This window comes from Penicillium samsonianum (assembly GCF_028829775.1).
Source record: "Penicillium samsonianum strain IBT 33392 chromosome Unknown utg000001l_segment0_segment0, whole genome shotgun sequence".
NCBI classification, from domain to species: Eukaryota; Fungi; Ascomycota; class Eurotiomycetes; order Eurotiales; family Aspergillaceae; genus Penicillium; species Penicillium samsonianum.
Genome location: NW_026643259.1, coordinates 3,311,923 through 3,336,159, shown reverse-complemented (window position 1 = coordinate 3,336,159; position 24,237 = coordinate 3,311,923). Strand labels below are relative to the sequence as shown.

The 24,237-nt window shown below is 47.0% G+C and overlaps 9 protein-coding genes across 9 annotated transcripts; 4 read left to right on the top strand and 5 right to left on the bottom strand.

Moving 5' to 3' along the window:
- Positions 1-136: 136 nt before the first annotated feature.
- On the bottom strand, positions 137-1,522 carry N7471_001264 (RraA family protein; the record flags this gene model as incomplete). The annotated part of the gene is made up of 1 exon (XM_057273985.1): positions 137-1,522. The coding sequence occupies one exon, from the start codon at positions 1,520-1,522 to the stop codon at positions 137-139; it is 1,386 nt and encodes a 461-aa protein (XP_057142164.1).
- A 619-nt stretch (positions 1,523-2,141) lies between these two features.
- Positions 2,142-3,546, top strand: N7471_001263 (uncharacterized protein; the record flags this gene model as incomplete). The annotated part of the gene is made up of 2 exons (XM_057273984.1): positions 2,142-2,423; positions 2,476-3,546. Coding segments are annotated over 2 exons (1,353 nt in total), but the record flags the coding sequence as incomplete, so codon positions are not given.
- Positions 3,547-3,908: 362 nt separating this feature from the next.
- N7471_001262 (uncharacterized protein) lies at positions 3,909-5,241 on the bottom strand (the record flags this gene model as incomplete). The annotated part of the gene is made up of 5 exons (XM_057273983.1): positions 3,909-4,335; positions 4,400-4,542; positions 4,593-4,814; positions 4,867-4,971; positions 5,041-5,241. 5 exons carry the CDS (start codon positions 5,239-5,241, stop codon positions 3,909-3,911), a joined length of 1,098 nt encoding a protein of 365 aa, XP_057142162.1.
- A 928-nt stretch (positions 5,242-6,169) lies between these two features.
- Positions 6,170-8,456, top strand: N7471_001261 (uncharacterized protein). Its single transcript, XM_057273982.1, has 4 exons — positions 6,170-6,524; positions 6,580-6,650; positions 6,704-7,281; positions 7,494-8,456. The coding sequence occupies exons 1-4, from the start codon at positions 6,384-6,386 to the stop codon at positions 8,279-8,281; spliced, it is 1,578 nt and encodes a 525-aa protein (XP_057142161.1). The 5' UTR covers positions 6,170-6,383; the 3' UTR covers positions 8,282-8,456.
- A 368-nt stretch (positions 8,457-8,824) lies between these two features.
- On the bottom strand, positions 8,825-9,208 carry N7471_001260 (uncharacterized protein; the record flags this gene model as incomplete). Its single annotated transcript, XM_057273981.1, has 1 exon — positions 8,825-9,208. One exon carries the CDS (start codon positions 9,206-9,208, stop codon positions 8,825-8,827), a length of 384 nt encoding a protein of 127 aa, XP_057142160.1.
- Positions 9,209-10,650: 1,442 nt separating this feature from the next.
- On the top strand, positions 10,651-11,409 carry N7471_001259 (polysaccharide lyase family 20 protein; the record flags this gene model as incomplete). Its single annotated transcript, XM_057273980.1, has 1 exon — positions 10,651-11,409. One exon carries the CDS (start codon positions 10,651-10,653, stop codon positions 11,407-11,409), a length of 759 nt encoding a protein of 252 aa, XP_057142159.1.
- A 1,102-nt stretch (positions 11,410-12,511) lies between these two features.
- Positions 12,512-12,881, top strand: N7471_001258 (uncharacterized protein; the record flags this gene model as incomplete). Its single annotated transcript, XM_057273979.1, has 2 exons — positions 12,512-12,822; positions 12,872-12,881. 2 exons carry the CDS (start codon positions 12,512-12,514, stop codon positions 12,879-12,881), a joined length of 321 nt encoding a protein of 106 aa, XP_057142158.1.
- A 1,716-nt stretch (positions 12,882-14,597) lies between these two features.
- N7471_001257 (uncharacterized protein) lies at positions 14,598-15,071 on the bottom strand (the record flags this gene model as incomplete). The annotated part of the gene is made up of 1 exon (XM_057273978.1): positions 14,598-15,071. One exon carries the CDS (start codon positions 15,069-15,071, stop codon positions 14,598-14,600), a length of 474 nt encoding a protein of 157 aa, XP_057142157.1.
- A 2,897-nt stretch (positions 15,072-17,968) lies between these two features.
- N7471_001256 (uncharacterized protein) lies at positions 17,969-21,851 on the bottom strand. The gene is made up of 15 exons (XM_057273977.1): positions 21,481-21,851; positions 21,071-21,421; positions 20,965-21,014; positions 20,397-20,896; positions 20,290-20,345; positions 20,055-20,233; positions 19,818-19,990; positions 19,741-19,767; positions 19,323-19,683; positions 19,178-19,262; positions 19,064-19,122; positions 18,780-18,999; positions 18,592-18,709; positions 18,444-18,535; positions 17,969-18,389 (listed from the first exon to the last, which is right to left on the bottom strand). The coding sequence occupies exons 1-15, from the start codon at positions 21,569-21,571 to the stop codon at positions 18,064-18,066; spliced, it is 2,688 nt and encodes an 895-aa protein (XP_057142156.1). The 5' UTR covers positions 21,572-21,851; the 3' UTR covers positions 17,969-18,063.
- Positions 21,852-24,237: the final 2,386 nt, after the last annotated feature.

Here is a 24,237-nt window from a genome sequence, read left to right as displayed (position 1 = left end):
CCAGCAAAAAATAAAAACGGGCCTTTGATGAATTCCTCAGGCCACCCAAGAATATAAAGCAATTGGATTAAGTCAGGGAGGCAGATTATGGAACAAAATCACTTCGCCGTGTACAAGAAAATTCTTCAACTAATCATTATCCCTTACGCTGTAGCGTGTGATAACCGAGCTGCTCACGCGCCTCAGCGATTGTGGCTCCGCCAGCAATCATTTCCCGGATGCCAGCTTCGCTTTCCTCAACCTTTCGCGCGACTTCGGCCACCTCACGGGCTTGATCTCGAGGAACAACAACGACACCATCTGCATCGGCAACAACAATGTCGCGAGGTTCGACAAGTACCTTTCCAATACCAATCGACTGGTTGACGCCTCCCACTTGAACCCGATCCTTACCGGTTCGCATCCAACGCCCAGCGGTAAAGAGAGGGTAGTCATCGCTGATCGCACGGTTCACATCGCGGCACACACCGTCTATAACTGATCCAGCAATACCCCGTAAGCTGGCATATTGAGTCATAATGTCGCCCCAAACGGTACAATCTGTGCGACCGCCATTGTCGATGACTACGACATCACCTACGGCAACATCATCGATGAAATCACCAACACTTCCTGGCGGGTCGCTGGAGGGTACGTAACGTACAGTGAAGGCTGGCCCGACGGTAGTCTTCTTGTAATTGGTCAAAGGCATAATACCGAACGCCTGTCCAGAAATGCCAAGTTTATCAAGCGCGTCAGAAACAGCAGGAGTGTCTGAATCGGCAAACAGTGCCACCAACTCTTGGTCCTCGGTGCTAGCTTTCTTTGGATTTTTATTGAAGGATGGCTCAGCTGCTATGGTTTTTGCAGCTGTCTGTGACGGTGTACCCTCGCGAATGGCTTCGAATTGCGTGTCGTGCATAACCTCCGACACCGGGTGACCAGCTCGAACAGCCTGTACCATAAGGGCCTGACGACGGTCGATGCGCTCGCCGTATTCCAGGACATCTTCAATGTGCTTGGCTGGGACGAACACTGTCCCGCAGCGATCCGCAATAACATAGTCGTCCTGATGGACCGTCACGCCTTGCATCTGTAACGGTGTGCCGGAGTCAACTTGGACCACGCGGTTACGCGCGCTGATCATGGTTACGCCACGGCCGTAAACGGGATAGCTGACCTCGCGGCTCCCGTCAATGTCACGACTCATGCCATCGATGATGGTTCCACGAATTCGCGTGATTTTCGAGGCATTGGCGAGGATATCGCCCCAGCATGAGACGCCATCTATGCCGCCGGAGATGACGAGAATGCGATCATCCGTAGTTACCGCATCTATGACCGGGGTGAGTAGATGGGCTGTGGGAGCAGCATCAGTCTTTGGGCCCACTTTGACTGTGCTGGCGCGTCCAACAATCTTAGGGCAGTCCCAGAGTGGTCGTAAGCCGTATGTGGCTCCTTTGAGACTGAGAAAGTCCAAGGCATCAGACACTGTATTGGTGTCGAGCGCCGAAAGCCGGTCTAAAATGGTGGACTCGCTCATTGTGTAAATTGTGATGAGTAGGTAGATAATTGAAATATTGAAAAATGGTCGAAGGTAAGTGGCTCGTATGAAAGGAAGAGATAGAAATGAAATGGGCAAAAAAAACCCACGACCAGCTATATGTAGGTGATCGAGTTATACGATTCAGCTTGGAGAAGAAAGCAATCAGAGCTGCACCGATCATCTCAGTAATCAGGCACTGTCTGCCAAATATGCGAAGTCATGAATATGCACCGCTTGTACCCCGGACTGAGAAAAATTTCCAAGGCGAGGGATTGGGTGTTCGCTCGAGGGATGTCGGCAAGGTACTATTACGCCGATTTGGATGTACTTGCGCATCCACATTTCAGTTTCTTCCATTCTATAGGCATGATGTAATATCGATCTTGAACACCCAAATCGGTGTAAAGAGCACTTGCCGACATCTCCCCCCATATTGTTTCGTTGCTGGACAGAGTTGGACGGCAACGTCAAATATCACCATCCCGACCTGATGACTCGGTAACTGACGACTATGCCGTTTTGCGCCCAACGTCATAATACTTGCTCAATTACACGGTGACAGCACATGGTCTAGCGTCCAAACTTCATTATTTTAAACAGATCATCCTCTCCAGGTCCACCGAACTACACCGAACTACCAACGCAATCTTTTGGCTATAAGGTGCGACCTAGTCAAACCCACGTTCAACAGGGACCACCGCTTGAAAAGGCACCAACTCAAAGACCAAGCTCAACAATGGCAAAGCAATATCTTGACCTCCCGATTGCCCCTGCGGACATTGCGTTCGGTCTGATGGCCGAGTTTGAAGCAGACCCTCACCCAAAGAAAGTCTCCTTGATCGCCGGAGCATATCGCAACGAGAATGGAGAGCCCTGGATCCTGCCAAGCGTCAAAGAGGTACTTCCAAAATCGCTTTGCAGAGTAAAACAGCAATTAACGACTAGTCTAGGCAAAGGAACGCCTCAGCAAAACCACGCACGAATACCTAGGCATAGCAGGCTCGCCAACCTTCACCAAGCTGGCAAATGACCTCATCTTCGGACCCATTGCATCCAGCTTCCAAGACAACGCAGTATCAATCCAAACAGTTTCCGGTACAGGCGCAAACCACCTCGCAGCCACCTTCCTGGCCCGCCACCTCCGCCCGAATCGCGTCTTCATCCCCTCCCCAACGTGGATCAATCACAAGTCTATATGGGAGATGACCGGCGTTGCGGTTGTGGAGTATCCGTACTACTCCTGTGACACGAGAGAAGTAGATATAACCGGGATGCTGGACGCCCTGGACAACGCCGAACCCAATGACGTCGTCATCCTTCAAGCCTGCGCGCACAACCCCACCGGCGTGGACTTGTCAAAGTCCCAGTGGACGGAGGTCGCTGACCTCGTCCAGCGGAAAAAACTCTTCGCCATCTTCGACAGTGCATACCAGGGCTTTGCGACGGGCGACGTCGACGGTGATGCGTGGGCGGTTCGCCATTTCGTAGAAAGTGTCCTCGCATCTGAGACGCATCCGGGTCTGTGTGTCGCGCAGTCGTTTTCGAAGAACTTCGGTCTGTACGGCGAGCGTGTGGGTGCCCTACACCTGGTTGTACCGCGGCATCTTTCGGCAAAGGGTGCGCTATCTGAACTGATGTTGATTTCGAGGGCGGAATACTCCAATCCGCCGCGGTTTGGGGCGAGTATTGTTGAGACTGTCCTTGGAGATCAGGGCCTGAGGGCTCAGTGGAAAGCAGACTTGGATACAATGAGCTCACGGATCCAGAGGATGAGGCGCTTGCTGAGGCAAAGGCTGGAGAAGGAGACGTTGCGGGATTGGTCACATATTGAGATGCAAATTGGGATGTTCAGCTATACCGGGCTGACTGAGAAGCAGGTGTCTCGACTTCAAAGGGAGTTTCATGTCTATCTGTTGCCCTCGGGTCGGATGAGTGTGTGTGGACTGAATGAGGGTAATATCGATTACGTGGTGCATGCTGTTGGTGAAGTTGTCAAACAAGCAGGTGTGATGTCTGCTTAGTTGAATCCAGAAATACCACGTACAATTCTACAATTCGTATTTTAGGTAAGCTGTAGGAAGGGGAACAGGATGCGAAATGAATGCGCCTACTAAGGCGGCCAGGTAAATGGATTGGTGAGATAGAGATTGATATAGCGGTAGGAGATTTTGAAAATGTAGAAGTGATAATTTGCAGCTTGGGGATATCTTGTTAATTCATCCTGATCCTGATCGGTCTCATCAAGGATTATATAACTACTAGACAGATCTCCTTTTAGAGCTAAGCCGAGTAGAACACTCCTCGTTATCTTCGACCTTCCAAGGTTCAACCTCACTCCCGAGATCAAATTTTACAAATGCGATAGACCGGAAGAAGAGTTTTTTTAGACACCTGTAGTTCCCCTTCGCTCTGATAGCTCTATAGACTCGTCTTGCATGCTTAACTGTACAGTTTTCATAATTTGTAACCCTTGAATACGCTCAGGTGATTCGATGATTGGGTCTTCTTCTCGCTCCCAGCCCTTTATTCTTCGCTCTGTTCTCACACTACGGGAGAGCCCGTGAGACGGTGTATCCTCAGTTCTCGACCGAGAATCAGACTTCAACGCCCCCCGATACGTATATGTTATCCCCATATCATCCTCGTAGACTGCAACGAAAGACTTGAGAAAGGCCGTCAAGAGGCAGATGGCACTTAGCCCTATGTATATCTCCGTTGAGACCGTGGCGAAGGACCCGAGGAGAGATGGATCTTCCGAGGAGAGTTGGACCAGGATGAAGTGCAGACGAACTGCCGCGATGGGGATGAGCCTGTCCAATTATGATGGTGTCAACAAAAAAGTCCCTAAATCAATCGTCTAGTGAAGGGACCTACAATATCCGACTCTCGAGAGCGCAAAACACGACGATCTTTTTCTTTGTCGAGATCCTAACTTTATGGATTGCAAGTGCCGCATACACAAGAAGTAAAATCTCAGTAGAAATGTCGAGGGCTGTGATGACTTCCCAGCGGGAACGCTGTAGCCTAGTCAGTGCTTATACTCATTTGCGGTAGAGGCAAGTCATACCAATCCACTGCACTCAGCGGCACTGATTTCGGACCAGGGATTAGAAGAACACCGAATCCCCAACAGGAACGCGGATATTATTGTCCACGCGACCATTACCAGAAGAATAACATAGGAAATTCGACGTTGTATCTGGGAGAATAGGCCGGCATAGAACATGCAGGCTGTCATCTTTGAAAGGCCGAGCACAATAATGGAGAAGATGTCGGCAGCGTATACTATCTTCGTAATGTTAACTATCCTAGAAGATTTAAATTCCTCCACAACGACTTACCTTCAACATTTGCTCTTTGCTTGTGGTCTCGATGTCGTCGATCGGAGTCCCCCACCCATAGTGGACCTGGCAAAACACGATTGCAATCTGGACAATTGCTGCAAGCTATTACTTTGTTAATCCTGAGGCAAGAAGCTCAAGCATTGTCAGTTTATAATGGGGATAGTACTGTACCACGAGAGCCCCAAATGTGTAATCATCTCGCTGCAGGCTATTCCTGTGGTACGAAGAGAAGGTGCGCCCTGCGAGAGAAAGTAAAACCAGACACAAGTTGACCGCTGTGATAACCACAACCAGTCCACTATGGTTATGGTCATTATCCGTCGTAAGAGGAGGGCTCACACCCGAAGGCCATGGCTTCGAAATGGTCGACATGACAAGCTAGGAGCCGTGTAAACACCAGCGGGAAAAGAAATTGGAACCAAAAATTTTCACATTTGAAACATGAGAGGGATGGTTAAAGGCATTTTCAATTATTGAATCGGGAGGGAAATACACATCGTCAAATGGGAAGTTCTTAGGGCCGAATGGCCAAAAAGACTCCTACGGCCATCAACCCACCTAATGTTTGCTAGAAATGCAGGAGTTATTAAGCGACTATATGAGGGCCTCTAGTGCGCCACAGTAGCACCAAACATGACCGGGATTCTCATGGAAAAAAGCAGGGTTTATACGTAGTAAACCAACCGGGTTGCAGGGGTTTGCAGGGATCAAGGCCAGGGGACGCGAAAAGGAGTAAACGCCGTCAATTAGGTTTCAATTTCCTCGTTTTAGATGAGGCGTCCCCCATTCCACTTCAGGCAGCTTCCAAGTTGGCTTTGAAGAGTTTCGACATGCCACTTTGATGAACTGTTTCTAGATGCACGGTTCAGAGTAGAAAATAGACAATGGTTACAGTGGAAGGACTTTCAAGGTTATCTACCCTCCCGCTCCCGTCCCAGTAAGTCCAATCGGGGGTCATACACCGGCCGGGCACGACTCGGGCCCGGCACGAGTGAAACCAATGAACATGTGGCCTGTGGAGAACATCACTCTACAACATATGTTGTTCGAGATTCTATAACCCCATAATAATGTCTTGGCGGCTTTTGGTATGTATGTACTTTGTCTTCCGAACATTGTTACATTGTGCCATATATTCCCCACTTAGTAAAGGTGCTAAGGAATTGGTCCATGCAGCCCCTGGCCTAGTGCCGCAAAAACATGCTTTTTTTGAAACAGAAGCCGCTCTAGGCCCCGATAAGAGGTTCAAATTATGTTGTGATTTTAAAGCGAAACACGCGGCCAACTGAATAGTAATTAGCCGAAATGGAAGCTTTAGAGTGCTTTGCCTGTTTTCCCCGTTCCCCTCGGTGGGGCAGCACAGGGCACGAGGACTGTAAGGGATCCATTCTTTCACGGGTATTCCGGCCCTCCATCGAAGCAGAATTTAATACTTTACTCCCACGGCCCCTTAATCCTTGTGAGTCCAATTCCATCTCTGTCACTCTTTTGCCTGGATCGGTATTCATCGGATCATGGAAACCTCAATCAAAGCGACCGCGCTGGAGACGCTGGACATGGGTATAGATGGCAGGAATCCAGGGGCCTCCCGACAAGGCGGGACAGCACTGGACGACGATGAAATGCATCGCATGGGAAAAGTTCAAGAGTTCAAGGTTTGTTCGCCTTTTGTAGGTATCACATCCACAGCTAATGTTCTGCTTCAAATAGAGAAACATGCGACCTCTTGCGGCATTGAGCTTTGCATCAGTCTTGCAAGCCACTTGGGAATATCTGATCATGTGAGGCAATTGAAATATCCTTTCTCCGAGCGATAGGTATTAACTCCTTCCAGTTCGGACTACCAGGGATTGGAGAATGGAGGCCTAGCAGGCATGTTCTGGTCATACATTTGGACATTTATCGGATTCGGATTTATTATTGTGTCTTTGTCGGAAATGGCTTCGATGGCACCTACCGATGGAGGCCAATACCATTGGGTGTCGGAGTTTTGCTCCCCTCGATACCAGAAATTCCTCAGCTACGTCACTGGCTGGATGTCCGTACTAGCATGGCAAGCCGGAACAGCTTCTGGATCCTTCCTCACCGGCACCATCATCCAGGGATTGATTAGTGTCCGCAATCCGGATTACGATCCTAAAGGCTGGCAAGGCACTCTACTTGTGTTCTCAATGGTTTTGGTGACATACATTTTCAATGTATATGCGTCAGACCTGATGCCAATCTTGAGTAACATCTTGATGATTCTTCACGTCCTTTCCTGGGCAGTAATCTTGATCGTCCTATGGGCTATGTCTCCTCACCGATCTGCTGAAGCTGTTTTCGTCTCGGATTGGAAAAATCTAGGAGGGTTACCTACAATGGGAGTGAGTGTGATGGTTGGACAAATCTCAGCTATCTACGGTTGTCTTAGTAAGTTTCACTAATCTTATTCTTCTACAACTGGCAAAAGAAGAGAGAGAGGGGACAAACATGATCTATTCAACTAGCAAAGCCAGGGTATTTATACCCTGGAAAACCACCTCAACCACGCTCAGTCTGCTAGCAAACATCCATCTATGGGATGGCCTAGCAATTATTTATGCAAAGCAAATTCGGTGGAAAAGAGACTGACTAGCCCTTAGGTTCCGATGCGTGTGCGCATATGTCGGAAGAAATAAAGGACGCCGGCCGGAACGTACCACGGGCTATGGCCTGGGGGTATTTTATTAATGGAATCATGGCTGCTATCTTGCTGATTGCCTACCTCTTCGCCACCCCATCCGTCGAGGATTCTCTTAATGACGCTACCGGATTCCCATTCCTCTACGTGTTCAAGCAGGCTACCAACACGGCAGGAGTTAACGGGCTAACAGCCATCATCTTATTACCTGTTATTTTCAGCAACATTATGTTTAATGCCTCCACCTCTCGCCAAACTTGGGCTTTTGCTCGTGATAAGGGTCTTCCCTGTTCTCGATGGATTTCTAAAATTGATCCTAAGCGCAAGATCCCCGTCAATGCTATCGCCCTCTCTTGCATGTTCAGCTGCTTACTTTCTCTGATCAACATCGGCTCTGATACTGCATTCAACGCCATCATCTCTCTTAACACTGCTGCCTTGATGTACACGTACGTGATCTCAATCACCTGTGTGATCTGGCGAAAGATCTGGCATCCCGACACCCTGCCTGTTCGTCGGTGGGATATGGGGCGGAACTGGGGGTTGGCTGTGAACATCATTGGCCTGTGTTACTCTGTTTTCGCGATGTTTTGGTCATTCTGGCCAGGTGAGCTGCCGGTCACCGCTGAAAATTTCAACTGGAGTGTCGTGATCTTTGGGGCGGTTTTCATTCTTAGTCTCATCATGTATGTCATCAAGGGACGGAAAGAGTATTCTGGCCCAGCCGTGGATGTCAAACATGAGGACTAGATTAGTTTTTAGCTAACCCATGTTATGACCTGGGTCTTGTTTCTTTTTTATATATGTAACTAGTTACTTTTACACATGTACCTACCACAATTGTTAATAGCCGTGAGATCACCCCATTCGGTGTTCGTGGGGCATAACTTAAATATATTTAGGCATATAGTAACCGCACACCCCCAACCTGATCATCAACGTTGTGGTATTACTCAGCAATATCAATTACAACGTCACTATAACCCTCTGCATAGAAGGTTTCACCTGTAGCTGAGTGAATTGGTAGGCGATGAGCGGTAAAAGTTTGGAAAACACTGCGGCAAGGGTCATATGGGCTGAGCAGCCAGAATCTATCATCTATTTGTCTGGATGTGGAGCATCGTCTTGGTCGTTGACCGAGATATCAGGAGTAGTTGCATCGACTGAGAAGTCATCAAATTCATGAAGATCGTGAGTAACACCGTTGGTGTCGAAATATTTAAAGGAGGCCTTTAGGGTGGTACGCCGGCTGCGCTAGCGCTTCTTGCTAGCACCAATGTAGGTGGCAGATACCTAGAGGTTGTTAGTTGATGCCGTAGCTGCAGAAGCTGGCTTGGCATCCTTCTTGTTCTTAGGATTCAGAGAGCATTCAACTGGCTTGTGGCCAAGCTTCTTCTTGCACCAGAACGACTGGTATTGCTTCTTCTCCTGATTGGAGTCCTTGTTGGAATCCTTGTTGTCTTTGTTGTTGTCCTTCTTCTTCTTCTTATTATCTGAGACAGCATTGGAAGAAACTTGCTGGTTATTACGATAATTGCCAATGCAACGGCATTCAGAAGTAACGAAGTCTCCGAAGATGTGTTGTAAATTCCGGTCGTAAGACCAGTCCTCACAAATTGAGACCGTATTCAGCTTGTATTGGTAGGCAGTGTTGTTACCCATAGTATGAAGGAACATGTGAATGGCGTGTAGAGACGAGACTCTCTCTTTGTAAGGGTATGCTTGTTATATCTCTGTAAAGAGGTGACGCCATTTGGTGACAGTTTTCAGGACGGAAACCTGGTTTATATTTCCAGGTAGCCCACTTAATAGCCTTGTCGCTTAGAAGATAGGAGGAAAGCAGATACTAATCTACTACTATGGAGAGAGAGTCATGTGACATGAGAGATTCAAACAAAATAGAGTCTAGTTATGGTTATAAGTTATTTATTTTCGATAAGTAAAACTTAGCCCTAGAAGTAGAGAAGTAAATCTATAGACTATTATTCCGCGAATCACATTCTGTAGAGCCGCCACACTATATCTGCTAACCCTGCCGGCACCTAAACCAATATCTATATCATCAACAATTTTTATAGTGAAGAAGGAAGGACAAGAGTGTACGGGAGTTAGTATCATCAACAACTTTTTGTAGTGAAGAAGGAAGGGCAAGAGTGTACGGGAGATGGTAATTAACTTATTATGAAGACAGAACCGTGAATGACCTGACTTTATCCGTGAAATCATCTTTTTTGATCACGGTTGAGGAAGTTGCGGAGAAGCTCCAGTAAGAAGGCAAACAGCTCGTGCCTAAACGTTAAATTATATCTATAGACTATTATTCCGCGAATCATATTCTATAAAGCCGCCACACTATATCTGCCAAGCCTACCGGCACCTAAATCCATGTCCACATTATTAACAACTTTTTGTAGTGAAGAAGGAAGGGCAAGAGTGTACGGGAGCTAGTAATTAACTTATCATGTAGACAGAACCGTGAATGACCTGACTTGATCCGCGAAATCATCTTTTTTGATCACGGTTGACGAAGTTGCGGAGAAGCTCCCCTAAGAAGGCAAACAGCTCGTGCCTGAACAAAGGCAAGTCACGCTAGGCCTCCCGTATCTACCTCCTTCATCTACTTTCATCTACTTGACACTTGTATTTCCATCACAACCCAAAGCCTTTTCCTATAAAAGTTAGCCGCAAGCCCACCTTTGTCAGCCTCCGCACTTGAAATGTAACGCTGTGGGGGCTGGCCAATCAATACCTAATTCCTCTTGCATGATCTGCAGAATTGCGGGTCAAGGTCTCCAAACTGCAGGTCAACCCCGTTGCTCTACCCAATAACACTCAGCTGGGCCCAGTTTCTGCTACTTAACTACTACCTACTACGGAAAAACCTTGCCGTGGTAGCATGAACCAAGATCATGGCTGCTCCAGCTGAATTCACTTTTAGGGAATTCTTACGAACATAAAACATCACTAACAATTGTCCAATGAACTTCACCAGCGCATCGGCATGTTTTGCTCAATTTATTGCTTACGGAAGGAGTCCCGGAAAGTCCAATATGTTTATAAAGCCCATCAATCCGCTGCAAATCAGTACCACGATAATCAACCCTCCATCTTCTACCAAAATGTTCGGCAGACTCCCCTTAGCAGAGCTGCTGGCCCTCAGCCTAACAGCCCAGGCCACCCAAATCTTCAGCAACACAGGCACAACCTCCGGCTGGGACTCCACCAACAAAGAGCACTCCGGCACCGTGCAACAAGTGACGAACGTAGTCTACCAAGGCCCAACCGCCCTGAAAATGACCCAAATCTACGACTCCAGCTACACAGGCCGGTACCACTCGGAAGTGGTCAAGAACAACGTCTACAAACGCGGCGACACAGGCTTCTACGGCTTCGCCTTCCGCCTGCAAGATAACTGGCAATTCTCCCCAGCCCAGTCATACAACATCGCCCAATTCATCGCCGACTTCAGCGATACCGGCTGCGACGATTACATGCCCTCCAGCATGGTATGGCTTGTAGGTGACCAGCTCTACACGCGCGTCAAGCAGGGTAGTATCTGCTCGCAGAAGACTGTGACTTTCCCCAGCCTAGCAACTATCAGTGCGGGCGTCTGGCATAAGGTCGAGATCCAGGCTACTTGGAAGTCGGATGGCACTGGCCAATATAAGTTGTGGTTGGATGGAAATAAGATGTTGGATAAGACGGGCCTTGCGACTACCATTGATGATGATCGGGCTTTCCAGTTCCGAGTTGGCCTTTATGCTAATGGGTGGCATGATGATAAGGGGATGAAGGGCACTCAGGGTACTAGGTCGGTTTGGTATGATGAGATTGCTACTGGGACTGCGTTTGCCGATGCGGATCCTGATCAGTGGTGATTGACCCGCTTGGGCAATAGAGAGTGAACTCTGTCCATTTTCGTTGATGTTGTCCATTGGAACCTGCTGTGTTCAAGGAACGGTGAAAGTGGTATCATTGTTTGATTATCACCAATGGAATCATGTCTATTTTGGATACACCCCAGTACTGCTATCAATTCGCACTCCAGTACAAAGGGAAAAGAGTCAAATCCTACCATTCCATTTACCCAGACATCAGACTGAGATAAATAGCCTAAACAACTCCAAAAAGGATTACCTACCAGCAACGTGCGGAAGACTGCCCATGACTTTTGATCTTCTCCCTGAAAGGCGCACGAGTTTGCGCCACTGGGGTCAAAGGACGCGGTTTTGAGTATCTGTAATTGTCTTCCCTCCGTATGAGCTATAGGGTTAAATTCCCTTCATATTGTGACCTGAATCTATAGTGTAGTTATTGTGGAGTCTGGACGTTGATGTCTCAAAAAAAGAGGGTAATATCATTGATTTAAAATCCAGCATGGGAGGGGAAGGACACGTCAGCAGTTCAGGGGCGTGTAGGATATTCAGGTGTAAAATAGTGATGTCAGGGCATTCAGGTAAATGGGCTGATGGGGCTGAAGAGTAGTAGGGCGGCAAAAGGGACTTTCCGACGAACCAAACAACACTAGTTAGTTAACTAAAAAGATATATAGTTATATAACTTTATAAAAAAGTAAAAACATACAATAGCATGTCTAAGGTGGTGGTCACCTAGCGCCCACGGTTTGGGCGTGGGCGGCTCGCCGCTAGACTTCGCCATAAACCGCAATTGGGGCCAAACCAGACCAACCCTTCTATATACGCTGCGCGGGTGAGTGATTACTAGGCCGATATGGAAATAGTTAATCTACTACTTAATGGAAATTGCTAAAATGTCATTATCATTGAATTTTATATGTTGTTATATCTGAATACTATCCTCCAGCTAGACTATATCAATCAAGCTTGTTCCAAAAATCAATATTAGACAACACCATACATTTCCACGAGTTTCATTCCCAAACAGCTGCTCCCACCGCACAGCGTAGGCAACCAGTCTGGGTATGAAAAACTAGCCCGCGCGTGAGCAGAAGAAGCCTGCATGCTGGACTACCTACAGGGCCTCGACCCAGCCCCTGGGCTGTCCTCTCAAAATACCCAACTCGGCAAGAACCGACGGAACCTGGCGAAAGCACCAGGACCCGGACCCAGGTACGCCCCGGGGCCGAGCGGATGGTCGGCGCACATGCGGACGTCGGCCATCGTAACGCCCTCGGGCAGCTCTGCTGGGTCGATCCTCATCACGCCTAAGGACCCGCACTCAGCTTCCGCCGCGGCGACCTCGTCGGAGGTTGCGTCTGGGCGGAGAGCGGCAAGAGCAGTGGTTGCAGAGATGCTAAGGAGGAGGGAGAGGTAGGTGAGGGGTTTCATATTGGAGTTGGATCAGGCGATGACCTTATAGAGTGGTGTAGTTAGCCTAAGAGAAAAAAAAAAAAAGAAAAAGGAAGACGAAGAGCAAAAGAGGGCTGATCAAGAAAGAAAGATGGGAAGAAGGGGATTTCGTACCTTTAAAACTCACGTAGGAATAATACTAGAAGGGTATTTGGTGAGTGTAAAGGGGAAGGTGGCAGGCGCTAATCCTCTAGGAAATGAAGATATTAATATGTTGGGAAGCAGCGGGCTTGATCCTAGCTGCTACTAGCGGGCAAGGATATAAGACTCTCGTGCTAAACAGGGGTGTGGTGAGGTTCGGTGCTAGATCTCAGCGCTTAGCCTGGTGGGGAGCCTGCTTCTTTATACAGCTAAGACCGCCGACGTTAGGCGAACAGGCGACGTGGTCGAAAGTCGCCCCGGGCAGCCCGATTGGTCAGTACCCTTGTTTGCTGCCTGGTCACAGGGCAACCTTGATAGACAAAGGCACTCACTTTCCAGGTAAGGATCTATCTAACCACTAGGCCTTCGAGTTAAGTCTTGGAGCACAGTCAGTGAGGTCTCACCCTATCACCGCTCTTATCCACGAAGGCAGGCACATAGGAAATTTTCATATCTGATTAGAATAGAGTGCCCACTCGCAAGGGCATGGCAGGACTGGGCTCATCAATGTAATGTCAGGATTACAAAGACAAGGTCCAGAACTCCTTTCTCACAGGACAATCATAGTGCTCCGGACCGGCCCGACCTTGGAGTTGGGAAACAACCATTTTTCAAATAGTATTAATCGGTCGGGGATCCAGGCAGCTTAATTAAATTTGGGGACCCTTGTGGGGTGTTGCTCTGTTGACATCCCTGATGACTAGGTCGCGGAATCAAGTTTTTAAAACAGCAAATCATAGTGCCACCACGGAGATAGTCTCAGATAGAGGCCAAGCGGAGCTGTCCAGGCTCATGGCCTGCTTCCTCTTCCAAATTTGCCACAGTCATTAATCACTCTAGTGACATGGGGCTTCCTTCGCTCTCCTTTTGTGACTAATGATGGATTCTGGAGCCGAGACTTCCAAGTGGCAGGTAGACCGAACCGCCCCTCCGCGGGGCGGTGCGGTGCAGTTCGCGGCTCTTGTGCTTCTTCTCGAGGCCTAGTAATTTATATATCAATTGAGACACTTTTCATGATATTCGCTAAGTGCAAAGGTGATTGGTGGTACTAATCGCTGTGTTTAATATATCATACTACCTGTAATGATTTTACGAGTATACGACGTGGATAAAACGGGGAATCCACTAGTATGGTCAGAGATTGAGCCTTTGAATTTGCATAACTACATAGCAAAACCTGAATAAGGGAACCTATGCGAAGACAGATAAAACAGGAAAAGCAAATATTGCGGCAATAGAGGACAATGTGCTGTAGACAAAACACGCTATCAAGTGGACGTCGGTGCAATAGCTGCCATAAGATCAGAAACAGCATTCATATTGGTCTCATGTTTCAAAGCTACCACTTTGCAGCCTGGACATCAAATAGCTCTCACTAGAGATCAGATCTTAGTTAGCATCATATTATATTGGGTATACCACGAGCCAAGGTAAATCACTTACATCGTAATCCCACGCAATCACCCATGGTCTGGAAGTAAAAAGAAGGTCAATCGAGGTCCTGGTGCATATGCTAGTTAATATGCCGTTGCGTTGGAGGATAATCTGGAAGACAGTCTTCTCTTACCTCGTAAACTTTTCAGCATGTGATTTTTTCAAGTAATGGTCTTTGCGATATTTCCGACAACTCTTTTCGCCCAATCCCACATTTTTTCATCTTCCACGATTTTCTTGAACATTTTGCAATTGGCTTCGTTCCCGTACTTGTCCGCGAAGTCCAAGTGCCCCATAATGAACTCCATCAATTTGCCGACCGCACAAGACTTCATTTTCTCAAGGTCGGCTTTCTTGCAGAAATTTATCTTCTGCTTCTTCGCACAGTCCTTCACAATCGAATGCACTAATGGCTTTATTGTCTTGTAAGGTGGTAATTTTAACCCCATCTTCTGCGATTTTTCGTATAGAGGAATGAGCAAGTGCTTCTCCACAAGTGGAAAATCATCTGCGCCAGGATTCTTGCCCTTGAGACAAACATCGCGATTGAAGCCTGGCCATAATTCCGCCTCGGCCTTGTCGCCGAGCCCCTCCAAAGTATTCAGGCATGTCGGGTGCGGGAGACCGATCCCCATTGAAAAGCCAGAGAATATAAGAAGAAAAGCGGAAAAGAATCGCAACTGCATGATGGTGGTTGTTATAAGATCTGGATTTGAAAATGTTGATGAAGTAGAAGGGTGGATGTAACAGATGCGGATTGTTGATATATCTGATGATGGGATCGGGTCTTTATAGCAAGGCTTTATTTCCTACTACAAACTGGTTTATTAATTTGTTCTCTATATTGAAGGAAGTTTTGGTAGATGGTAGGTCAATGATATAGAATACGGAAATAATTAAAGTACATCTTTGGGCTATTGAAATTTCAGCTTTACAAGTTGTGGGTTTGAGTAGATCATGCAACATTGTCTCAACCGAACAACCAGCTTGAATGCTGGGAAGAACAATCAACAGGATATGTCGCGATATAACAGGTTGATAGCAGTCTTGGACAGGGTCCATAGTGGAGGGAACAAACCACTTGATTTAAGCCAGGGTCGGGTGTAGTTCTGTTAGATAGTGTGTTTGGGTTCCGCTCGCTAGTGAAAATAGTCTTTGTCAATCGCTTTCTCCGCAGTCTATTGGCATGGTTGGGACTATTGAATAGTTGCATGAGATGATATTTAAAATATGGATACTCCGTAGATCTATAGTTATTAGCTTTGTTTGTCGGCGATCAAAGTGAAACGCAACAAGATTTACACTAAAGGAATAGAGTATATTTTATAGTCAGTAACCGCTATAGTGAGTCCAGCGTCGACCATACATCAATTTAATTCAGGCTGATATTGTGAAAATCGTGAAAACTTTTGAGCCGATCGGTTATTTTGGCGCGAATACCTATCATTGCATGGCAATATGGTAGGGAAGTGCGAAACTTCCAGTTGCACTGAATCGAAATCTTGCCACCCGAGCCAAGTCCGACTCTAGAGAATATCCTGGATTTGGACTGTCTAGCGACCAGTTAATAATTTGCTGACTATGCTTGCTGAATAGCGATGACGTATGTACTATAGTGCACCTTTCACTGTATCGTATTGGCATACCGACTTGTTTCACATCCAAAACGAAGTGAGCCTTTCGTCCGACTTACAGTGTCCCAAGTAATGCCGCATTGTTGTATTTTACGTATATAGCAGGTGCCAGCTCTTTATGTGGTATGGCAGATTTTGTTCTCTTCTTTTTCGTTGTATTCTGGTACTCCAGAGTGAACGTGATATAACTAGCAAGCTTCTTGCGTTCCTCAATAATTTTTAAAGTCCTTTCATTTATCATCTGCTTCTGTGTCCATGGTGCCAGGGAGAAAATAAAATTATGACAGAGCAAGAAAGGCGACTGTTTTATGTATACTCTGGCCGCCTGAACGTCCGGGCTTTTTCGCAATCTGGCAATTCAATAGTCCCAACCATACCAATAGACCGAGGAGAAAGGTTACATCTTCCAAGGTAGTAGAGACACACTCGCGGCTGTTGGCTGTTGGTGTCCCATTTTTGGATGATACCATGGTTAGAAGCAGATGCTATCAGCCCGTCCAGAAGAAAGGTTATTTGCTAAATAGATGTGACGCGGCCGACTGGCTCAACCATTATCTTTAGTTGACGACCACTATCCATATCGAAGACCTCGATAGAGCCATCCCCTTGGGATAGTGCCACCTTCGTGCCATCAGATGTGGGATTCCCAAATCTGCAAGGCAAGGGAAAAGTGTGTACGCAGGCATTCCACTCGTTTTCAATCACCGGACCTTTAGTAATCCATCTTGGCACCTCCTGCATGAAGAGTGTCCGGGTGAGAGAGTGAGCAGGGGCAGATACGAGCGCAGAGGAGTAGATTTGCAAGGGGTAGTCTTCGATGACCCTTTTCGGCTAGACAGGATGAATCGAGGGAAGTCCTGCAAAAGTCGAAGAATTTCAGACCTAGAGGCAGGCACAGATAGGCGGAATAGTGAAAAGAAGCGTGCAACAAATCGTCATTATGGCGATGGAGGCTTGCCCTAAACGAAAGTCAGAGCGGACGGCGTATTAAATTGAGCAGTACTTACCGATAAAAGACTGATTAGTTTCTTAATTGAGAGCCCGGCAAAATGAAATTCCTGCATAAGACTCAAGGCCTCAATCCAGTGGAGAAAATGTTGCCGTAAGAATTCGTAAAACGGCACCATCGTCGAAAAGACCAACTTGCTCATATCTAGCCTCCACACTCTGCAGATGATCAACCCAGAAAGTACATAGATATTGAAGAGAATCGAGGGGGTTTGAACTGGGTGCTTTGATTTGTTTAATTGAAGCGCCGGGATCTTTTTGTTTGGAGGTTTACGAGAGTGGAAAGACGGGGAATCCATCGTTACAAGGTTCGATCCAACAAATTCACTGCAATTGCAAAGAACAGGAGGTAACGTGGGAGAGGGAATTGTATATGCGAAATCGCTGCTATAAAGAATTGCACCGCCATCTAAACAGATCCAAATGGAAAATACCGCATGACGGCATCGGAGGCACAGGCTGCTTTTACTGATTTGACGTTGTATACTAATGCTGAGAGTTCTCCGATGGTAAGTGGGACACAACAATTGTCACATTGTGAGACATACCTTGCTGGTTCATAGCTAACAATGACAAGTGCGCCTCCGCAATCCGATGGGCCGGATTCAGATAATCCATCTACGGAACCTCAATGGACACACTCATCCAAAAGGGCTGTGGACATGTCCGTATCTCGTCCATGGTATCATTCAGGCTTCGTATTATCTGCCGACTCAGTCGCGGCTTATGGGTGGTTTCTTGTGGCAGTATGACTCGGAGTATCCTTGTCCTGCTGGCTGTTCGAGGACGACTAGTGGCTCTAGTTGCACAGCTTCCTCTATTTGGTATTTAATATTGTATATCGTGGGCTGTCTTTACGTTACATGTACATGAAGCCAAAAACTGGATTCAATCAGAATATATTTCGCCGAGTTATAATTTGAAGGCTTATCTGACCTGCATTTCCCCCAAGCAACACTAGTTTCCGTTGAAAAAGGTCCACTATTCAGTCACTGCGCCCATTGAGCTGTTGGGCGAATCCCTTGGTATCATCAATAGTAGCCTGTCCACTCTGAATGAGGGATCTCAGTTCATTCGCCAGTGAAGGTGCCCGCTCCGCCTCTGGTATTTCTCCTTCATCGACTACCACGGCGTGGAAGTCTAGCACTATGCCTTCTATCTGGTTATCAATTTCTTCTTGTAGTGATTTGAGGCTTTCGGCCATGACTCCACCGTAGACATTCTTGGCATGTGTAGAGTATTTGGAAAATAACCTGGAGTTTCTCAAGTGGTCTTCCATGTGACTCTTTCGTCGTTTGTCACAACCTGGTCCTGATATACGGTTAATGACTAAAGATGATGTTGCCAAGGTGAATTTTCGCGTACCTCCCTCACTGTTACAATGATTATAACATGGCTCCATGAGCATCGAGATAAATGAATCAGTGTGATGCTCTAGCATGTCTCGCTTGGTAATTCTGAGAGATTGTTAGACCCGTTGCTTCACTCTATGTTCAGGTGAGGTTTGCCATACTGTGTCTTTAGGATGAGGTTTCTCATCTCATTCTTGATGTGTGTATTGATATTCTCTCGTCTATGTCCCATGTTGACAATGATGTTTTGCAGCGCGTGGGGTGCAAGATGCTGATGCTCTGTAAATATGCAGGATATTAGAACGAGACATTAAAAAATGAGTGTTTTCAAAAGAGAATAACGACTTGCCTTGGATCTCGAAACGTAGCAATTGAAATGACAGGTCAACCCCATCAGTCAAAATTTCAATTCCTGACTCCAGCCAATCCATTATGTCTTCCCATGCGGGATCCAATGCTTCACGGGTTCGCTGCATGAATTGCTCATTCCAGGGCCGCTCATTTCGTTGTGCTTCCGTGCTCCACGTACCATAGTGTCGACAGAATGCAGCATATGAGCTGAAGTGCCACTAAAAGATCATTCAGTAATGTGCGAAATATTTTTCAAAATATCTGTCAAAAGGTGAAAATTACCTTTACCCAGCGCTGACTGGTGTTGAGGCTTTCTTGTTTCCACTGAGCTCGAGATGTATCTGTTTTATGAAGATGTCAGAGCTAGCGAAGGTACGGCGAGGTGATTCTGCTTACCGATACAGAAGATAATAGAATTGTCAAAACGCTCTCTCAAGTCTCGAAACATGCAAGCTACATGGTCTTCCGATGATTGAAAATCCTGTTAAATATCAGAAAAAGAAGCCTGAGCCATTCAAAGCATTCTTGTTTCTAGGCATACCCGACGAAGAGCATCTTGAGAATCACCCAAAACACGGCGAAGTTGGGCAGCCTTTTCTGCAGTGACCGGGTCTGTACCAGAAAGCGCCCATTGACGAATTGAGCCCACCATTGCCGGGACTTCATCTTCTAGGAACGCTGTTGTTGCGCGCAATTGAGCTTCAGCTGGGACTAGCTGGCAATAGCGGCGCAGCTCTCGTATACCAGTCAGCTCGAGATACCTATCTGCCTGGGTTGGGTCGCTGTTCCGATGCTCAGAGTATAGTGTGTTGCTGACACAGAATACCTGGATGTCGTCATATTTCCTGCGAAGCTCGCGTGAAACGTTGAGGTTTCGCCGGTTGATGAGGAAGCGCGTAATGCTGCGTTACAAGTTAGTGTTAAAGTTGGTATAATTGATGATCAAGGCATTGACTTACTCAAAGTCCAATTCGTCAACCTGGTCACTGTCCTGGAGTCAACATGGGTCATGGCAATAAGGGAAAGCGATAGTCACCTGAGTTCTGACTCGTTCAGTGACCATTGGAGCCGATCATCTCCCTGTGATTTTATTCTTTGCGACTTAGCCTTCATCTTTTGGGCATTGACCTTCTCGAGCTCTTTGTTCATTTCCCGGACGCGTCGGCCGTCTGGCCCTTGCTCACGGGAGACCTCTTCTGGTGAAACATCCTATAATACAGTCAGAAGGACTTGTGCCGGAATAAATGGGTGAGCTTAGAGAAACTATACACACCTCTGAGTTTGTGCAAATAATTCTTCGAGGCTGATTCTGTCTACATCTTCTCATGATGTCACCAACAGATTCGTCAGTCCCAGCTCGAGAGATGTTTGCCACAATAAAAACCTCATCGCATTGATGAGCAAGGTATCTCTCAGTTGCTCGCACTCTTGCAAAATTCAGATCTCGGAGTCCTATAACGCATTAGTCAAGGCCAATGTGTGAACCTCTATATAGTTTCAATACATACCAGGCAGATCAGTCAAAACCAATCCAGTCCTCAAGATAGGTGAACTGAGATATACCCTGCAAAAGCATCAGATCAAAGTTCGTTATAGAAGACAATGCTCAGCGAACCTAATCAACTTGATAAAAGGCCATAATGCAGGGCCACCGCCCTCCGGGTTATCAGCAGCAAGATGGTCGAGAATAGATTTACATTCTTCAACGTCACCGGCAATGACTGAGTATTCGAGCGCATCAGACCCACCTTGTCGGTTTATTAAGCCGGCGTATGCCCAGCCTTCCAGCAGCGCAAGGATCTCAGAGTGTGCACCCTCAGACTCATCTGATAAAAACTCAATTGTAAGTCTTGGCTGAGTCTTGAAAAGCGAGTGAAGTGTTTCCCATGATTTAACAGCTGCATCTTGGCATTTTCGTTGTTCCTCGATTGTCTGAAGCTCCCTGTAGATGGAACTAACGTAGTATTTTCGGAAGTCTAGCAGGAGATGCTCAAGTAAGTTTCCCCTTTCCTCTCTGTTCATGAACTCTGCTTCGATGCTAAATGGACCGGTATGGTCTTGATTGGTGTGACGGAATTCCGTCACCACACAGGTGCAGGCAGATCCCTCTCTGCTCTGAAATTAGGTGTCAGTGAAAGGAATTTCAGGATAAACGGAGAACCGAAATGAGAGCATTCACATACGGATCGTGCTATCTTCTGGTCAAGTAGTGAGTTGATCAGCGAACTCTTGCCTATAACAACATTAGAGACGGAACCCAAATATGAGAATGCCGGAAAAATTCAATACCAACTCCAGAGTCTCCAATAAAGCCCACAGTACGTGTGACCGGATACTGGAATCTGCTCATCTTTTCAGTACGCTTATACAGAGTGTACAAGCTCGTCGATTGATCTTGTGTCAATTCCGAAAGACGCATTGCGCTGGCGAGACTGGCCAGGTGGCCCTTAACGGCTTTCAGTCCATCCTGAAGCCTATTATTGTAGATTGGGGCTGGGGGGAGAGTTTCGTCCCGGATATCATTGGATATCACCTCGTTCTCGTCCTCATTCTCATGAGATGAAGTAACCGCTGAAGTACTACCACTACCTGCTGGAAAAGCTCTGGGAACTTGTACGTCTTCGGTATGCACAGAAGCAGCTACAGATTGTAGGCTTGAGCTACTCAATCCCCTACCGACTTGGCTGGTACTTAATGACCGAGAGGCGTTTTCTCCGGTTCTTCGCCTCGGACGGCAAGGGTGTATGCGTCTCGCCCTTGGACTTGGGGAGGCATTGTGTTGATCAGCATACGTGGATGGCGACCGACCGGGACTCAATTGTGAATTTGGTGAGCTTCGTCGAGGGGTAGTGATTGATGATGTTTGATCTGGTTGCAGGTTTTGAAAGAGACTTATCGGTGGTTGAGCTATGGGCAAGGTTCTGGGTACGCTCGAGGCTTGCCGAATTGGCAAACCTCTCTCACTGCCACGGCCATCTTGAGACGAGGTGGGTGTGAGTATTCTTCCCGACTCAGAAGCAGTAGAGAAGGTGCCTCCCGATGAAGGGATACTCATTTTGATTGAAATCGGTTGAGTCTCTTGTCAACTACGTTCTTGGGATCCTGCCGTCTATTAAGTGAAATCTTTGTGATAAGGCTAGCATCCCCTGGCGCCTATTTCCAGCACTTGTAACACTGGTGCCCCGCCCCCTCCCCCCCTTCATGCACGATGCTGCGCCCTCGGTTGGCACTGTTTTAGTCGCGGATCACAATATTTGGCTACCTTAGGCCTAGGGCTTCACTTGAACTTGAACTTGGGCCCTTCTTAAGATAATCAAAACAGACAGCCGTATTTATTTTGGTAATTTTGCATAGCGAACAGATGTTATAATCGGTTCCATAGATTTGTAGGTCCCTTGGGCCACTTTTAGCCCCCACGAGTTGGCTCGCGCGCGTGCATTTCATCCCTGTAACAAAAGGCCGCGAACTCTTAAGTGCATTGTTAGTAACCAATGGATCCCATGAAACTTGAAACATAAGGTACTTTGGCTGTTGACCCACCAATCAGGGAGCAAATGGCTGCTGATCCCAAGTTAACGTCATTTCATAGCCCCACTATGGCAACGCTACGCTATATACCAGTAGACATTGTTTCCTTTTGGAGGCAATATAGATGTATGATTGGCCGTGTTGTATTTTAAAACATTGGCGATTTCAACCTGGCCCATTACCGAGTCTTTGAGAAAGAAAACGAGAGTGTCTAGGGGGTAATTTGTTTTCAAATACCTCTTTACGAGGTCTGATTACCGAAAAACATGTGCTTTCGCTCGACGTGTTTTGACTTAGCCAGCGTAATACTGGTTCTGTCCTCCTTTTGATGATCCGAAGAAGTAAAGCTACAGTTTTGAGCCGCAGGATGGCCTGGAACACCCGGAAGGCTTCTCCCGGAACCGAACTCAATTAATATTGGAGCAAAGTTGGGAAGATCGTTACGAAAGAAGCTAAGGGTCGAATAATTTCGGAACAGTCGGAAGGTGGACCCTTGCTCTGCTAAAGCTGATATGGAAATAGTCAGATAAGGAGTGATCAGCCAAGTGCGAAATTCCGAAGTGATGGATTGATAAACTTCTCCCTCACGGGTTACGACATGCGGCCATCTCTCGATGGCGCTGCGCGGCAGTCTAAAACCAATAAATTCTATAGCTAGCTTCCCTTTTGACAGAATCACTTTTGCGTATTATCCCGCTGGTGGCTCAAATCAGAATTGCAGCCCCCGGCTAATTACTTTCCCTCATTTAAGCCCCGCTCATGATCGGTGGTCGCGCTCACGCCTCACGGCGCTTCCCATCACCGCATTCTGCTCGAAGAATAGCTCACAGTGCAGGGGATCGCCCAACACTTGGCCCAATACTCGTGGGAGGTGAGTAGGGTTCCAGGCCATGATGAGGAAATTAAATATAAATGCGTTCGGGGTGATGCGAGATTCGGGGTCTAGTCTTCCAGTTGAAGATATATATTCTTGAGTGGTAACTGTGATCATGTAGGAAGATCGCAATATATAGATGCTTGAGAAAGCAGGCAGTGAGGCATTTCATCTCGCTGGGTCCCTATTACATGCCTGAGCAATGAAGTCTGGGCTTAGTTGGCCACCAAAGTTTTTCGTCCCGTTCCGGAAAAGAAGACGTTGGTTCCTGGGAGCTCTAGTCGCATTTTTAAGGCTATACATGAAGCATACGCGATGCAAGGAGAAATCTTATACGGACCAACATGATGCAGCAGGGTTCAGAACCCCTAAACGCGAGAAGGCGTCTTTCTTCTGCTTCCTTGCCCTACGTCTCGTATCTAAGGTCAACTATAGTTGTTCTCAAAATCCATTAACCATATGGAAGAAGCTGTCCCCCTCTATGTATACGTAAGACCCTCAAATCTCTGGACCTTAAACCCTAGGAACCCCCAAATTATTACTAAAAATATGTCAATGGCTCCCGGGAATTGGAATCTTGACGTGCGAAACACGTATACCACCTGTCACATCGAGAGCTTTCAGTTCCTTGAAGCGAATTACAACCTAACACACACTTCGAAATTTCCATAGGCAACTCGCAAGCTTGCTAACTATGCTACCTATAGTAGCAGCCGGCCATTCCACTAATATATGTTCGTCGCAATAGACCAGCAGTGATCTGGAATGAGACATCCCGCACTACGCGGCCTTTTTATATTTGCAAGTGCTAGATATCAATGCGCCTAAAAACACTATTCGCAGTTTGCTTCATTTTAGATATATCTTAGCTCGAAACCGAGTGCTAGTAGATAAAGCGCATGCAGCATCATACCTAATGGTGGCGGCCAAAGTAAATGCCGACAGCGAGTTCAACTGAATGGAGCCTTACTAAAAGGCGCGGGAGGACTTAGGGGGAGAGGAAAGTCACTATATACGTCTAATATCTCCTAAGCGTTTTATAAGGCTATAACCT

What these genes read in the sequence shown, in the direction of transcription:
- N7471_001261 (XM_057273982.1), top strand. Translation starts at nt 6,384, where the DNA reads ATGGAAACCTCAATCAAAGCGACCGCGCTGGAGACGCTGGACATGGGT. An exon ending in ACTTGGGAATATCTGATCAT is followed by an intron (nt 6,651 to 6,703) that starts GTGAGGCAATTG and finishes AACTCCTTCCAG; the next exon opens with TTCGGACTACCAGGGATTGG. An exon ending in AGCTATCTACGGTTGTCTTA is followed by an intron (nt 7,282 to 7,493) that starts GTAAGTTTCACT and finishes ACTAGCCCTTAG; the next exon opens with GTTCCGATGCGTGTGCGCAT.
- N7471_001256 (XM_057273977.1), bottom strand. Translation starts at nt 21,571, where the DNA reads ATGCTGATCAACACAATGCCTCCCCAAGTCCAAGGGCGAGACGCATAC. An exon ending in CCTTTTATCAAGTTGATTAG is followed by an intron (nt 20,346 to 20,396) that starts GTTCGCTGAGCA and finishes ATGCTTTTGCAG; the next exon opens with GGTATATCTCAGTTCACCTA. An exon ending in CTCAAGATGCTCTTCGTCGG is followed by an intron (nt 19,263 to 19,322) that starts GTATGCCTAGAA and finishes GATATTTAACAG; the next exon opens with GATTTTCAATCATCGGAAGA.